General features: G+C 43.6%; 1 protein-coding gene across 13 annotated transcripts in view; it reads right to left on the reverse strand.

Moving 5' to 3' along the window:
* Positions 1–11,961, reverse strand: part of LDLRAD3 (low density lipoprotein receptor class A domain containing 3) — a 357,700-nt gene extending 345,739 nt beyond the window's left edge. For all 13 annotated transcript variants that reach the window (XR_014790386.1, XR_014790392.1, XR_014790391.1 and 10 more), the window contains exon 1: positions 11,862–11,961. Coding sequence is in view for 3 of the 13 variants with exons in the window: in XM_084851213.1 (XP_084707339.1) it covers positions 11,862–11,895 (34 nt within the window). In the remaining 10 variants the exon portion in view is untranslated. The remainder of the gene's footprint in view (positions 1–11,861) is intronic.
* Between the last annotated feature and the right edge of the window lie 1,614 nt (positions 11,962–13,575).

The raw sequence follows: 13,575 nt of genomic DNA on the forward strand, positions 1-13,575 counted from the left end.
GGCACATAGAGCATTTATAAAATACTTAGTAAAACTTGATAACTCATTAAACCGTTTGTAACTTCTGGTGTAATTGTAACACATTGCCATCATGAAATATACTGCTTTGAAACTGGGTCCATCATTTTTAAACACCCTGTATAATAGGGGCTGTGCATGTGCGGTCGTGATATCGTGCTTCTGGGACAATTGCCAACACAAGTGAAAACGCTCATTTCGGGAAGGGGTGTGACCTGCCCCTTCCAGAAATGAGCATTTTCCTCATGTTGGGGAGGAAAGCACAATATCCTGGAAGCGCAATGGAAGCTCCTGCACTCCTGGAAGCACAATATCACAGCTACATGCGGACCTAGGCTGGCAGGGTGGGGTGCGTGAGGACTGGGGCTCGGAGGGGCTAGCAACACACATGCACTGCCCCTATTGGATACTATTTATAGTAACCAGAAAAATATTACTGTATAGCTACCAAAATGAAATCTCAAATATTAGCTTCCATCTCTCAGCTCTTATTTATTACAACATTCAGAAAAGTATAGAGTGATCAAGACAGCATTTGAAGAGCCCAAAGAGTAATGACAAAAACTAACAGTGAGACAAAACAAGGATTTCCAGTCTCCATACACATCATTATTAAAAGGCTATTTACTATAAGAAAATGCACACTAATTAAACAAATTTCACAAATGCTATCAGCATATAATGGAACAAGTAATCTGAAGAAAACAATGTCATTTCACGAGAGTTTCCAAGAGATCAATCAATGGCTACACCACTTTTCAAAAAGCTGAAGACTCTATTCAGACGACTGTTTAAACCAGGGGTGGTACACCTCTTTCAATCCAAGGGCTGAATTCCATTTCCAAAAAGCTTTTTTGGGGGGGGTATTTCAGTGGTGGGCAGGGGCAAAGGGGAATGGCCAAGGGCAAGGGGGGCATTTGGAGAGGCATTTCAATGTTTTAAAATGGGGGGGGGAAACTGCACAAAATACAGGAAACCACAATATGATTGGTGGTCTGGAAAGAGATAGCATGGCTATCTGGGGAACCCCTGAGGGCTAGATCAGGTCCTCAGGAAGGCCAGATTTGGACCCTGGCCCTGAGGTTCTGTAGCTCTGTTCTAAACCATGGTTTCAAAGACTGTGAACAACCACTATACTCTCATGCTCCCTCCTCACTCCTCCTGGCACATGAAGCTTAATTACCTCCTTTTCAAATCAAAGTACAGGGAGGCAATCAGAGAAACCATCAAAGCTTGCTCCAACTGGACTGTCCCATCCCCCCCATCCACCACTACCTGACCTTTGGGAAGGAGAGTGAGGACAGGAGGCAAAGAGGGCCAACTGACGCCAACTGTACCGTGGAAAGGATACTTATGACTTGTTATGTTTTGATATTCTTTTATTCTTTATTTATTTATTTATTTTTATTTTACTGGTAAAACATATAGGAAGAATTCATATCCTGAAAGGCAGGATATACATAATAATAAACACACAGTTTACCATTATGGCCAAATTGACAAACTGTTGTTTGAGAAATCTCATCAAAGCAGGATCAAACCATAGGTTGCAATCCTGGTTGGGAGGGTTTGGTCAAACTGCAGTTACTTCTTTCTCATTCAGGCCTAACAGCAAACTATATTTTGATTAAGAGAGAAGATAATGAATTAAGCTCAGAGGAAATGGGAGTAAAGCAAGTATATGAGCATAGAGTTTATTCACAATCCTCCAAGCTATTGTTTGGCAGATTATCTGAATGCAGCCAGAGATAACTACCAGCAATGTAAACAGAAGATTTCAAACAGAAGATTTTCATGGTTCCTTGCCTCATTTTTAAGAGATAAAGACATTCTAGAATAATGACTACATTGTTTCTCAAAGACATTCCACTGATGACAGTCCTCTGGAAAGATTAGCATTTATCTTTCTGGTTTCCCTCCTCCTTTCCCTTTTCCCCCATCACTTCATAATCATGGAGCTATTCAGCACCGGGCATAACTACATAAGGCTAGGGTGCTTCCACACTTTAAAGAACGTAAAGGTACTCTGGCAGGATGCCTGCACACAAGAAATGCACCTATATCACAGATATAAAAACCCAATCAGAACACTGATTTTGACAGGCACATGCCCACTCCTAAAAACATTCTTGCATGAGCCGTTTGGCAACTTTGAACCCATCATTTCTATTTGTTCATAACATCTTAACCCAGCTATGAAAACTCAGCATTTTTGTGATAAAATCATTCATATGTAGCCAAATATTTGACACTTCCTGTATGTGTGCATTTCACCTGTTTTCTTATTATAACATTCTGGTTTATCACCTGATAATGTTTTCCCACTGATGGCCAATGATCTTCTGATTAAGTATTAATCCATTACATTAACTAGCATCAAACCCACCAGATTACCATTAGCTTCGTAGACAATTATATACTACTGCTAATCTTTTGGAAGAAAAAATGAAGTTAACAATATGGGAGATCTCAATTATCTTATCCATTCAAAGACTCCCTGTGCAATATTTAGATTATACACTGAAAGGATGCAAAACACCTTTCCATTTAGAGATGTGCAACTAAAGGCCTTTGGTATAGCTCTGAAAATCTTACTTTCTCAGCTTCATATCTCAAAGATAAGCATAGTATCTGCTGTCTAGAGATATTTGTTAATAATGAGCTCTGAAATAAGAGCCACCATACCAACAGACATTCATACCAGAAACTGTTATATTTGTCATCCTTTATTATATACTGGTGAACATACCCAGCTTCACATACATTGGAATAGCCCATGGTTTAATACAGCGAAGCCTTCAAGCAAAGTTACACAGCTGTCAGTCAGACACATCGTGCCTGCCCCATCTGAGTGAAGACATGGCAACTGGCACCCCTAGAGACAGCCCTCACCTGATGGGGGCTGTCCCACAGCAAGAGAAGGGGGAAGCTACATAACTTTATCTCTCAAACTACTCCCCCAGCTAAGGCAGGTTAAAAATATATTAAATAAACAAATACATCTATGCTCAAGTTAGGGAATTCTGCCACCTAGTGACTGAAGGTGGTACTGCAGGCTTCAAACACATGGACCCATTTAAATTAAGTTTAAATTAACATGTGTGTTTTGACTCCAAATAACCCCTAGGGTCTCTTGGTATGCATGCCAAGTTTCAAGTGTCTAGTGGTCATGGTCTTTTATTTTTGGCTCTGGCAAACACACATCCTCTATAGGATAGATTAGCACTTCACAGAGTAGCATCATTTATCATTAACAGAAGTTCGACAGGCCACCATATTTGCATGGTGCTCATAGGTACTCAGCTTGCTGCGTCATGTGACCAGGCAGCAGCAGTTGTTTGAGGATTAAACAACCCTCAAATAACCCTAAAATGGTTGTTGTTGTTCAGTCGTTAAGTCGTGTCCGACGCTTCGTGACCCCATGGACCATAGCACGCCAGGCCTTCCTGTCCTCCACTCTCTCCTGGAGTGTGCTCAAGTTCATAACCCTAAAATAAGACATAGTTATTTGAGGGTTGTCTAACCCTCAAACAACCCCTGCTGCCTGGCTTTGCACAACACAACAAGCCACAGCAAGCTGGGTGCCGGCACGTGCCATGCAAAAATGGCACCTGTGGGCGCCCAGCACAACACGACAGCCTGCACAGGTAAATTAATCCAAGGTGGGTTGTCGTGTCATGCAAACCAGGTCTCTAAAAGGCACATTTACACATTGTGGCCACCTTCTTTAAATAAATCCCACTCTCATCACCATGTTGTATGTGCAGTAGCTCTCCACACAGAATGCATGATTTTTTCCTCCACACCACTGCATTTTGGGGGGAAGTGGGCTATCAAGTGGCATTTTAAAAATCACCCAACAACAGCACAGCAAATTGTGTGGCACCTGTGAAGTATAAATTGCTCCTTATGCCAAAGTTGACACATAGCTATAATGCAAAGTTTACTTGGAGGTTAGAAGACAATGGGACCAACAGGTATGTTTTTACCAAAAACAAATTATACTGATGGGTTTCATCTTAGACAATATCGGCAACAGAACAAATACTTTCCAATGTCTGACTTGATCATAGCAAACACAGTCTTAGAGTGCCTACCTTGAAACAAATTGCCAAAACATTATTTTTGTACTTTCTTGTTGAGACATGGCCTCTCAACATCATGAAAAGCTGAGAAACCTACCTCAAAGTACAAGTAACTTTATATCATTGCAAGTGACTGACAATAATAATTTAAAAGCCCATATATTTTGTGTGCATGCCAAGAGTTTACCATGCAGAATCCAAACAAGAAATTGACATCAATGCCTTCTTTAGTTTGGACAAATTAGCATCAAAAACTGTGATATAATTAACTGGAATTAAGTTTTTATAACAAATTATTTCCGAGTTATCTTCTTAAATTTCTTTTGACTTTTTCTTTTATGTGCCATTATTCTCTGTTGATGTACTATTCTGAAATAATGAGCCAAGCAAAAGCCTGTGTCATATGTAAAGAACCTGTGAATGAAATATGTGAACAGGCCATTACCAAGAAAGAAGCTAAGCTATCAAAGAAGCTAATTGACCATAACGTGATAATATGCTACTGAGATAGTTTACAAATGTGTAGACATAAGTATATTCAAAGCATAATGACAAATCAAAAATGAAATAAGGGGAATTGATCAAAATTGCTGATAAAAGAAGCAAGGTTTGGTCTAATTCTGCACCCTCAAATTTTGAAGAATGTTCTTGTTCTGTGGATCATTCGTTAACTTCAGTTAGGTTCTCAAGAAAGGTTACAAAGCTCTTCAGGAGTAAAATATAAGGCCTGGATTAAACAATTAAAAATGTAACTTGAGACATTCATGGGCCATTAACGTGGTTGCATATGTAGTATCTCTAATCTTTAGTCTGTGAAGCTATGTATCATATTTACAATACTAATTTTAGAACTAAAAAAGGATATCAGCAGAGGGTTGAACTTCATAAAGGCCTGAACGCAAGAGCAATTATTTTTAAAAAAATCACTATTACTAAGATTGGAGGAAACAGTATGGCAACTTAATTTGATGAAAAGTCTGTCAATATGTTCCAAAGAATTACTTCATCAAATGGCAAACAAACCCAAAGACGACAACATTCAGTTATTAATTGCTGATGCAACACTGTTGCAAAGTGAAATTGGGACTGATGAGTGACTTGAACAATTGTTCTCAATTGAGGAAACGTAACTTTTTATCATGGAGTCTGCCAATACTTATCGGATAACATTCTGGGGGGAGGGGAAGTAAAGTTAGTAAAATTGGTCAAATGTTTTTGGTTGCATGGGCGCAAATTCTGATCCTTCAACTACTATTGCTATTTTTTGTACAGTGACATCACCACTTTGCTTCTCACTATTGATACAATTCATCCCATAGGTTTCTAATCTTTATATTCCCAAGTAACTAAATTAGTGAAAAAATAATACTACCAGTCTGATCTGGAACTCTTCACATGGTTTTATTCAACATGTAGCAATGTCAGTGGCACATTAACAATTTATTGGAGAAATACCTTTCAAATATCCCATGCTAGGATGGAACAGAAAAATACAAATAGTTCCCTTTGATCAGAGACCACCTCATAATGCCGCAGTTCTCTTCCTTCCAATAAGAGACCTTTCTACAAGTGATGCATTTTATCAGATTTAGGGCACAATCCTATGCATGTTTAGACAGAGAAAAGGCCTACAACTCCCAGAATTCCCCAGCCAGCAAGGCCTTTTCTCTGACTAAATATGCATAGGATTGAGCCCCTAATGTTCACCACTGATCCAGAAAGGCAACAAGGATTTAGACTAGTGCTTACGTTTGATCAGCCTCTTCAGTGAAAGGCCAGGAAGCTAGACCTGAAAGTGATCTATAAAGAAATGTGCTGATACTTAGAGGAATATGGTAGGTTTGGGGGAATGCATTGGTGGTGTCATGGATGACACAAGTAATAAGAGAGCTTTGGGAGAAGATATATGCTCTTAACACAGTTCCTCACTTAATCAGCAGAAAGGCATTCCAAGGACAATCTTAATTCTGCTCTACATTCTCTTAATTTTAGAACTCTGTAAAAGTAATTTACTTACTTATTACATTTCTATACCATCCATTAGCCAAAGCTCTCTGGGTGGTTCACAAAACAAACTTAAAAATGTAAAATATAATGACAGAGAAAAACATCATATAAAAACTCTAAGTTTAAAACACAATAAAACTAAAATAAGAACCAAGATAAAAGCCAGCAGAAATGCAAATATCTAAAAACACACTAAAGGAGCAATCCTATGACTGCTAGTCAGCGGCTAGATGGCCATAGAATATGTGAGTTTCCAGGAACTGACCTCTGAGCCCGCACTCCAAGGTCAGTTCCCAGAGAACTGACCTTCGCCCCTTCCCATGCTGCCTCGCAGGCAGCTTGGAATGGCCCCGCGCTCCACACTTGAAAATGGAGTGCAGAGCAGTGAAAAAGGGGTGTTCCAGGATGCGTTCTGGGGTGGCAAAGGCAGATATACTGGTACAACACATCCTATGTGTTGTCCAGCAGCCTCCTCCCCAGCTCTGTCTTCCCATGGCTAGACAGCCAAAATCGGCTGTCTAGCCGCAAATGCAAAGAAGCTGAAGCATGGAGGGGATGATCCCCTCTGTGCTTCTCCTGCTCTGCATTGGATAGGCGGTCACCTCCGAGTTCAGAGGCAGCCACCTATCCCCATAGGATTGTACCCTAACACAATTTTTTAAAAACTGCAGTAAAAAGCCTGGGAAAATAAAACGTTCTTCACCTGCTACCAGAAAGACCACACTGTAGGTGCCATGCAAGCCTCTCTGAACATTCCACAGCCAGCATGCTACCACTGAAAAAGCCTGCTCCTTCACCTCAGTCAGGGGCATCTTAGGGTCTGGGTAGGTATATATGAAAGAAGATAATCCCTCAGACAAATTGGTCCCAAGCTTATAGTAATAATTCAGAAACAAGTAGCAGTCACTTGACTTTAGAGGAGATAAATAAATTGAAACAAGTTTTCAATAAGGTTATATCAAATGGTACAACTGTTGACCTGGATGCCATTGGATACCATGCAAAATAAATAGAACAGAAAAATTATTGTTCTTGACAGTAAAGCAAATTTAGAGATGCTTAGAATAGCAAGACGTTGGCTTTGGAAAAGTTCATGGAAGTAAATCAGAGCCAGCAGAGGCTTCCATTCTGTGAACTGGATGCTCCTTCAGATGGAAGAGAGGGGGAGGAGATTTTTGCAGACTTCCCTTCTCCCCTCCCCCCCCAGCCCCGAGAATCACCTCCCACACTGTTCCGGAGGGTCCTCCAAGCCTCCAAATCAGATTTTCAGTGGCATAAAGGGCTGTAGGGCAAGGAGGAATCGGTAAAAATGGCTTCCCCATTTTCATCCATGGGAGTATCCAGTTCATGTAGTTCCAGTTTGCACAACTCTGGATCCAACCCTGTATCTTCAAAACTTGAGCAACTGCAGAAAAACAACCTGATATGTACATTGGACTGAACTGTCATCCAATCAAGAACAGAGAAGAAGTTTGAAAATGACTGATAGACTGACAAGAGATAGTAGCATGAAGGAAATGCAACATTCATTTAGCGCGCTTTCATATCCAGCTTCTGAATTACTATTTCAGAAATTACCGGAGAGTATAACAAAGATATGCTATTGAACCAGAAAACACAAAGACGCTACTGATACTAAATAAGTATGACTTCAAGGACACAACTCTTGTTTAATTATTCCAAAATGGATCTCCTTTAGAAAGCAATCTAGATTAAGGGACATTATCAAATGATATGCAAGTTTCTACTGCAGTTACTAGTGATACAGCAAAAGAGAAGGTGGAAACAAAGTACTAGCAGCAGAATGCAATGTTAAGAGAATTTTCATTTAAGAGAAAACATGAAACTTTTCCAATGACAAAAAACAACAACAGGTACTATACATGTATAGCTAGATCAGTTTATTCTGTTATAAAGATGTATAACTACTGCTCAAACAACAGGAATCTCAGATTCTGAGTTTGTCCGGTTTGAGCTCTTTAGCTACCCAGCATTTTAATATTCCACATTCTGAGATCCAAATAAATCAAAGCTGTCAAAGTTTATTGCACTGAAATGCAACATTGATAATCAGCAACAAGTTGTCATTAATAAAACAAGATTTCTGAAAATACTGGTTGCATACATTCATGAAGGAAGATTTGCTGTCATTTAAGCTTCAGATGATGCTGAGGTAAAAAGAAACAGTTCAGATTGTGTTCAGTGCTCTAACAGAGGCAATGTAGCAGATGGTATAGATTTCTTAATGCTACTTTACTACTTGCTGAGTTTATCAAGTAGAAAACTGTATTTACTCATGAGCCAAATATGAACAGCACATCCCAAATATGAAGGATTTAAAGTATAAAAAATTATCTGATGTAAGAAATACATGCCCCATTGCTCATGCAATAATACTCTGTGATATCACTTTCAATGGCACAGGTAAAAGTATAGCACTGAAAAGATTAAGTGAAAGCAAAGATTTCAGAGTTCTCTAAAAGAATGCAACAAGGGGTGACATCAAGGCACCTGGAAATAAAGCACTCCTCATATTATGATTCAGCACATGAAAGAATTCTAGATGAACTTCACAAACAAAGTTGCTACAGCAAAATCCTTTGTACACCCATGGCAACTTTTGCCAATCTCTACTGTACAAAAGTATCACTGTTATACAGAGTTATTATCAAGCATAAATACAGGCAAGAAATAAATCATTCAGCTTCTATGAAAACCGAAAACCGAAATGGGAATGATGTGGCCAGCAATAAGATATTACCTTTATCACCAGCATCACTGCTTAGTTTTGTTAAGGGAACTGTGAAAACCCTAAATACAGTTAAAGTACAGCTGGGTTTGTTTGCAGTTATAAATACAAAACCTCCAGTTGTATGAAATGCTCCAATAGTGAAAAAATGTGTAAATGTGCAATAGAGAATCTTCTTAGAACGAGATGTTTTGCCAGAAGTCTAGTAAACAGTGGCCTTTCTGATGTATTCACATTCAGTATGAAAAATGCTTCTCCTTGGACACAAACATAACCACAGTTCTATTGCTTTTGAGATAGATAGACAGACAACCAGACAGACAGACAGTGTTGACGCCATCAGAAAGTTCACTGCTTATGAGCTGAATTCCTCAACATATGTTATAAAAAGAATTCTGAATAAAATGGTAGATGTACTAACCCAGGTGTACCTACAGCAGTAATATCTGCTATGTCTGGAGGGGAAGTAGCTCAGTAGTAGAACACATTGCACACAGAAGATCCAGATTCAATCCCTAGTCAGTGTAGACAATACTGAGTTAGATGAACCAATAGTCTGACTCAAAATAAGGCAGCTTCCTATGTTCCTGTGTGGAGCTGTCCTCATTCCTAGATTGCAGCCAGACTCAAACAGGACTGACCCTAGTTGTGAAGGTTTAATACAGTATTCATATCTTCAGATGTTGAAACGCATCTCCTCAAGTTACCGGCGGGGGGGGGGGGCGGGGGGAGAGAGAGATGCTCTCCAAGTCTGATTCTTGTTTTTCTGTAGTCTGGATTGCCTGGGTGAATCTGAATGGGTGGGGGAGAGTCCTTGCCTTAAACGGGAAGCTGAAGAAGAGACTTCTGGTCCCTCCTAACTCTGCGTTATCATTGAGTTGAGACTAGGGATGGCGGATAATTCCGCCATGGATTTCAGTGAGGCTGAATGCACTGGCATTCGACCCTCCGAAATCCATGGTGGAACGGCCTCCCAACCCCCGCCACCCCGCGGAATCCCCCTGGAACGAAACTTACCTGGGGCTCCAGTGGCGGTGGCGGCAGCAGCTGGTCTTTTGGCCGGCTGCTGCAGCCGCCATTTGCGTCCTGCCAAGCTGCCGTGATAGGCTATGTAAGTATTTACGTAGCCTATCATGGCAAAGAGCAGGGACGCAAACGGCAGCCGCTACGCCATTTGCGCCGCTGCTCTTTCCGTGATAGGCTACGTAAATACTTACGTAGCCTATCATAGAAAGAGCAGCGGCGCAAACAGCGACGTAAATACTTACGTAGCCTATCACGGCAGCCTGGCTGGACGCAAATGGCAGCCACTATGGCGGCCGCCATTTGCGTCCGCAGCAGCCCGGCCGTGGCTGGAACTCCAGCTGTGGACGGCCCTGGCCGGTGGCTCCGTGGAGTCACTGTGGAGCAGAGCCGGCCAGGGAGGATTCCAGGGGGAGGGACAGAGCGCCTCCCCCTCACACCGCGAATCACACCTGCGAAAAGATGTGACTTTCATACATCCCTAGTTGAGACAGTCTTGCAGGTTCCTTTCTCCAGAAGCACATACCAGGTACTTCTTTTTACTAGAGGTATGATGACCAAAGGGCTGGATGTGCCCGACCTCGTCTGATCTCAGAAGCTAAACAGGGTCAGCACTGGTTAGTACTTAGATGGGAAACTGCTTGGCAATCAGGCTTCCTGCACTCAGCAGAGGGTTGAATTAAATAGTCTTGTAGGCCCCTTCCAATCCTATGATTCTATGTTTAACATTGGTAGGCATCTCTTTTCTATCAGTTTTTCTTCCCCCATTAGGGTTAAGAGTAGAGGAGGCCTGGGTGAAAGAACCCAAAACAACGCTATTCAGAAATTGGATTGATTGACACTGGGTTGACCCTTTCAAGTCTCACAAGTAACACAGAGCTACAGAAATGAATTACAGCCAAATCTCCAAGAAAACGTGAGTTCCAAAACCACCACAAACATAAACCAAAAAGTGACTCCTTAGGGGCAGAAGGGCCTGTGGTTCCATGTATATTTTTATTTTTTAAACACCCAATTACTGCCTGATAAAAACTCAATAAAACTCCCTCACAGATTTACATGATAGGAGAGATATTAAGAATTCAGAAACAAAAAAACACTAGGATTGCATTTCGTTCCATGCGTGGCTTTTCTAAGCAAAATGCGGGGGGGGGGGGCTCTCAATACTTTGGAATGCTCCAAAAAAGGGTGGGGGAGGAGAAAGTACTTTGTAAACTTTCATATATCCATACAAGAGACCTTATCAGAACGAACGAGTGAGCGGAGCTGTTAGAAAAGACAGGAACTGTAAACCACTTCGTAAAAATACTACATAAATAATCGACGATTTAATAATATCGTTTCAAAAGAGGAGAGCACAGGGACCCGCCGCCACCGAAGAGAGAGCCTTCACGACCCTGCGACCAGCCTACATCCCAAGCGGTGGTGGGAAGACACACACACACACACACACACACAGAAAATTGTAAGTACGTAGCCCCCTATACGGACTACTGTAACGCAACCAGTAAGCGGCGTTGCCCGGGGCTACCCAGGCGACCTCAAGCGAAAGCAATTGCACTCCAAGTCCTGATCCACGTTGTGGCTATGTTAGGGTTCGGCTGTCCCTCCAGCACTTTTGCGGCCCAGGTGGGTACAGCCACTCCTCCTCCAAGGGTTCCGGACCCCCCTACCCCACCCCCGAAAGAAAGCCCGCACGTTCTCCTCTCAACTTGAGGGAGGGGAGCTGGGTACAAAGAGCGAGAGCGGGGAGGCGGAGGGGAGGCTGCTGCCCAAGGCTCCCTCCAGCCTGAAGCAGGAGAGGTCCGCCCCACCGTATGCTCCCCTTCGCCTCCCTTCCCCCACCTCGCGCCGCCCCCCCCCCCCGCGCACCTCGCGCCTTTTCCAGCGCCGCGCAGGAGCGCTTTCTTTCCCGCCCCCGGCCCTATGGCTCAGCCTTCCCGCCCCGCACTCCCTTCGCCCGGCCGCCACTCACTCACCCGCCGAGCCCAGGAACAGCCACAGCAGCCACATTGCCCCAGCGCGACCGCCGCTCTGCAAAGTTTTGGGGCTCTCCCGAGCGCTTCCGCCTCTCGGCCCGAGCCCGGCCCAGGCCCAGGCTGCTGCTGTGCAGGAGGAGGAGGAAGGGAAAGAGGAGGGCCAGGGGGAGGCTCCCTGCCAGCCAGCCAGCCAGCCGGCCGGACCCTCACGCCTGCTTGCTCACCCTCACACACACACATACGCAGAGACACGCACGCCCTTCCGCGCTCTTCCAGGCGCCTCGGAGCCCGGGCTGCCTTCCCCCCCTACCGACCCGCCCTGCCCTGCCCTGCCCTGCCCTGCCCTGCCCTGGCGCGGCGCTCCAGTCTCCCGAACGCTGACGCGCAAGGAGAGGAGCCGTCGTATCGCCAACCCCCGCTCCTTCGGTGGGGAAGGTGTCCGAGTCCAGCTCACGGCCGCTCGGACTCTTTTCCTCACCCCCCAATCGCGTGTGCATGCTAACTCGCCCAGCGGGACGTACTTCAGAGTAAAACGAGTTATGGACTGCGCTTAAGCATGCCTGTTTGGAAGTCCGCCCCACTGAAGTCCGTGGGATTTACTTCAGATCCTAAGGCTGTTAAGTCTGCCTGAACACTGAACAGGGTTGGTTGGGATGGAGCCCCCAATTAAACTCGAGGGCTTCTGGATATAAATGCATTGGATCTGGCTAAAGGAGTGTGGAGCATGGTCAAAAGGTACTCTTGTCGTTTAAGAGGAGTCTGGTCCTTGAAAACAACTTGGAGGATTCAAATCCTGGTGAGCATTGGCACATAATGACCATGTTTGCGCAATCAAAGCAGTCCACTGTGGCTTTTTATTTCAGCTGCGGTGGACTGCTGCGCATGCCAGGTGGGATTTAAATATTCAACTCCCTTGTGTTATGTGAACCCAGGTGGCAGGGGTTGTCCAAGGGTTAAACAACCCACAGCTCATGATCTGTTGTTGGGTTATACAAGGGTTGCTTAACCCTCCTCCCCCCCCCCAGGTTCACAGAAAACAACAAGCCATAGCCAGGCATGGAATATTGAAAATGGCCACATGCAGTGGCATGCACCATAGCCCACCATGCCTTAAGCTACGGTAGGCTGTTTGATCATGTGAACCAGCCCATGAAACCCTACTCAGTTTTCACAATATTCTCTAGGCAGCCACCTCATTATTCCCTAGGAGCTTCCTCCTCTCAAAGCTGTTGCCTATCTATTTTTCAGGTACTAGGGCTGTGCAACATAAAATAAACTGTATGCAATAAAACTTGCCAACTGATTGTAGCTCCCTCCCCATCTGTAACTGTGCCAGCACAGAGAATTGTAATTGTTTCCACATACCTGTAGTTTGTGACAGTTTCCCACCACTTTATGGAACGAGCACATTCTAAAGTTGCCCAAGCTCCTCAAAAATAAGGGAAAGGATGGGAGAATGACAATAACCTCCTTTGCCTGGATTCAGGAGTGTGTGATGTAGTTGGAACCATTCTGCCCCGCCCCGCCCCGCCCCAAATCCTGTTGCAATCACCCAGCCATATAGCATGCATGGTCCACCTGCTTCTATGTGACTTCCATAGTGTGTGAATTGCTGGAAGAGCAAAACACCTGTGTGTTGTTGCCGAATTGTGTGCAGAGGGTGTAAAGGAGACTGAGAAATGGGAAAGTAAAAATAGGAATGGGGAGGTGGCGA

Source organism: Heloderma suspectum, chromosome 1 (genome assembly GCF_057233095.1).
Source record: "Heloderma suspectum isolate Gila_16-S chromosome 1, 16-S_ref, whole genome shotgun sequence".
NCBI classification, from domain to species: Eukaryota; Metazoa; Chordata; class Lepidosauria; order Squamata; family Helodermatidae; genus Heloderma; species Heloderma suspectum.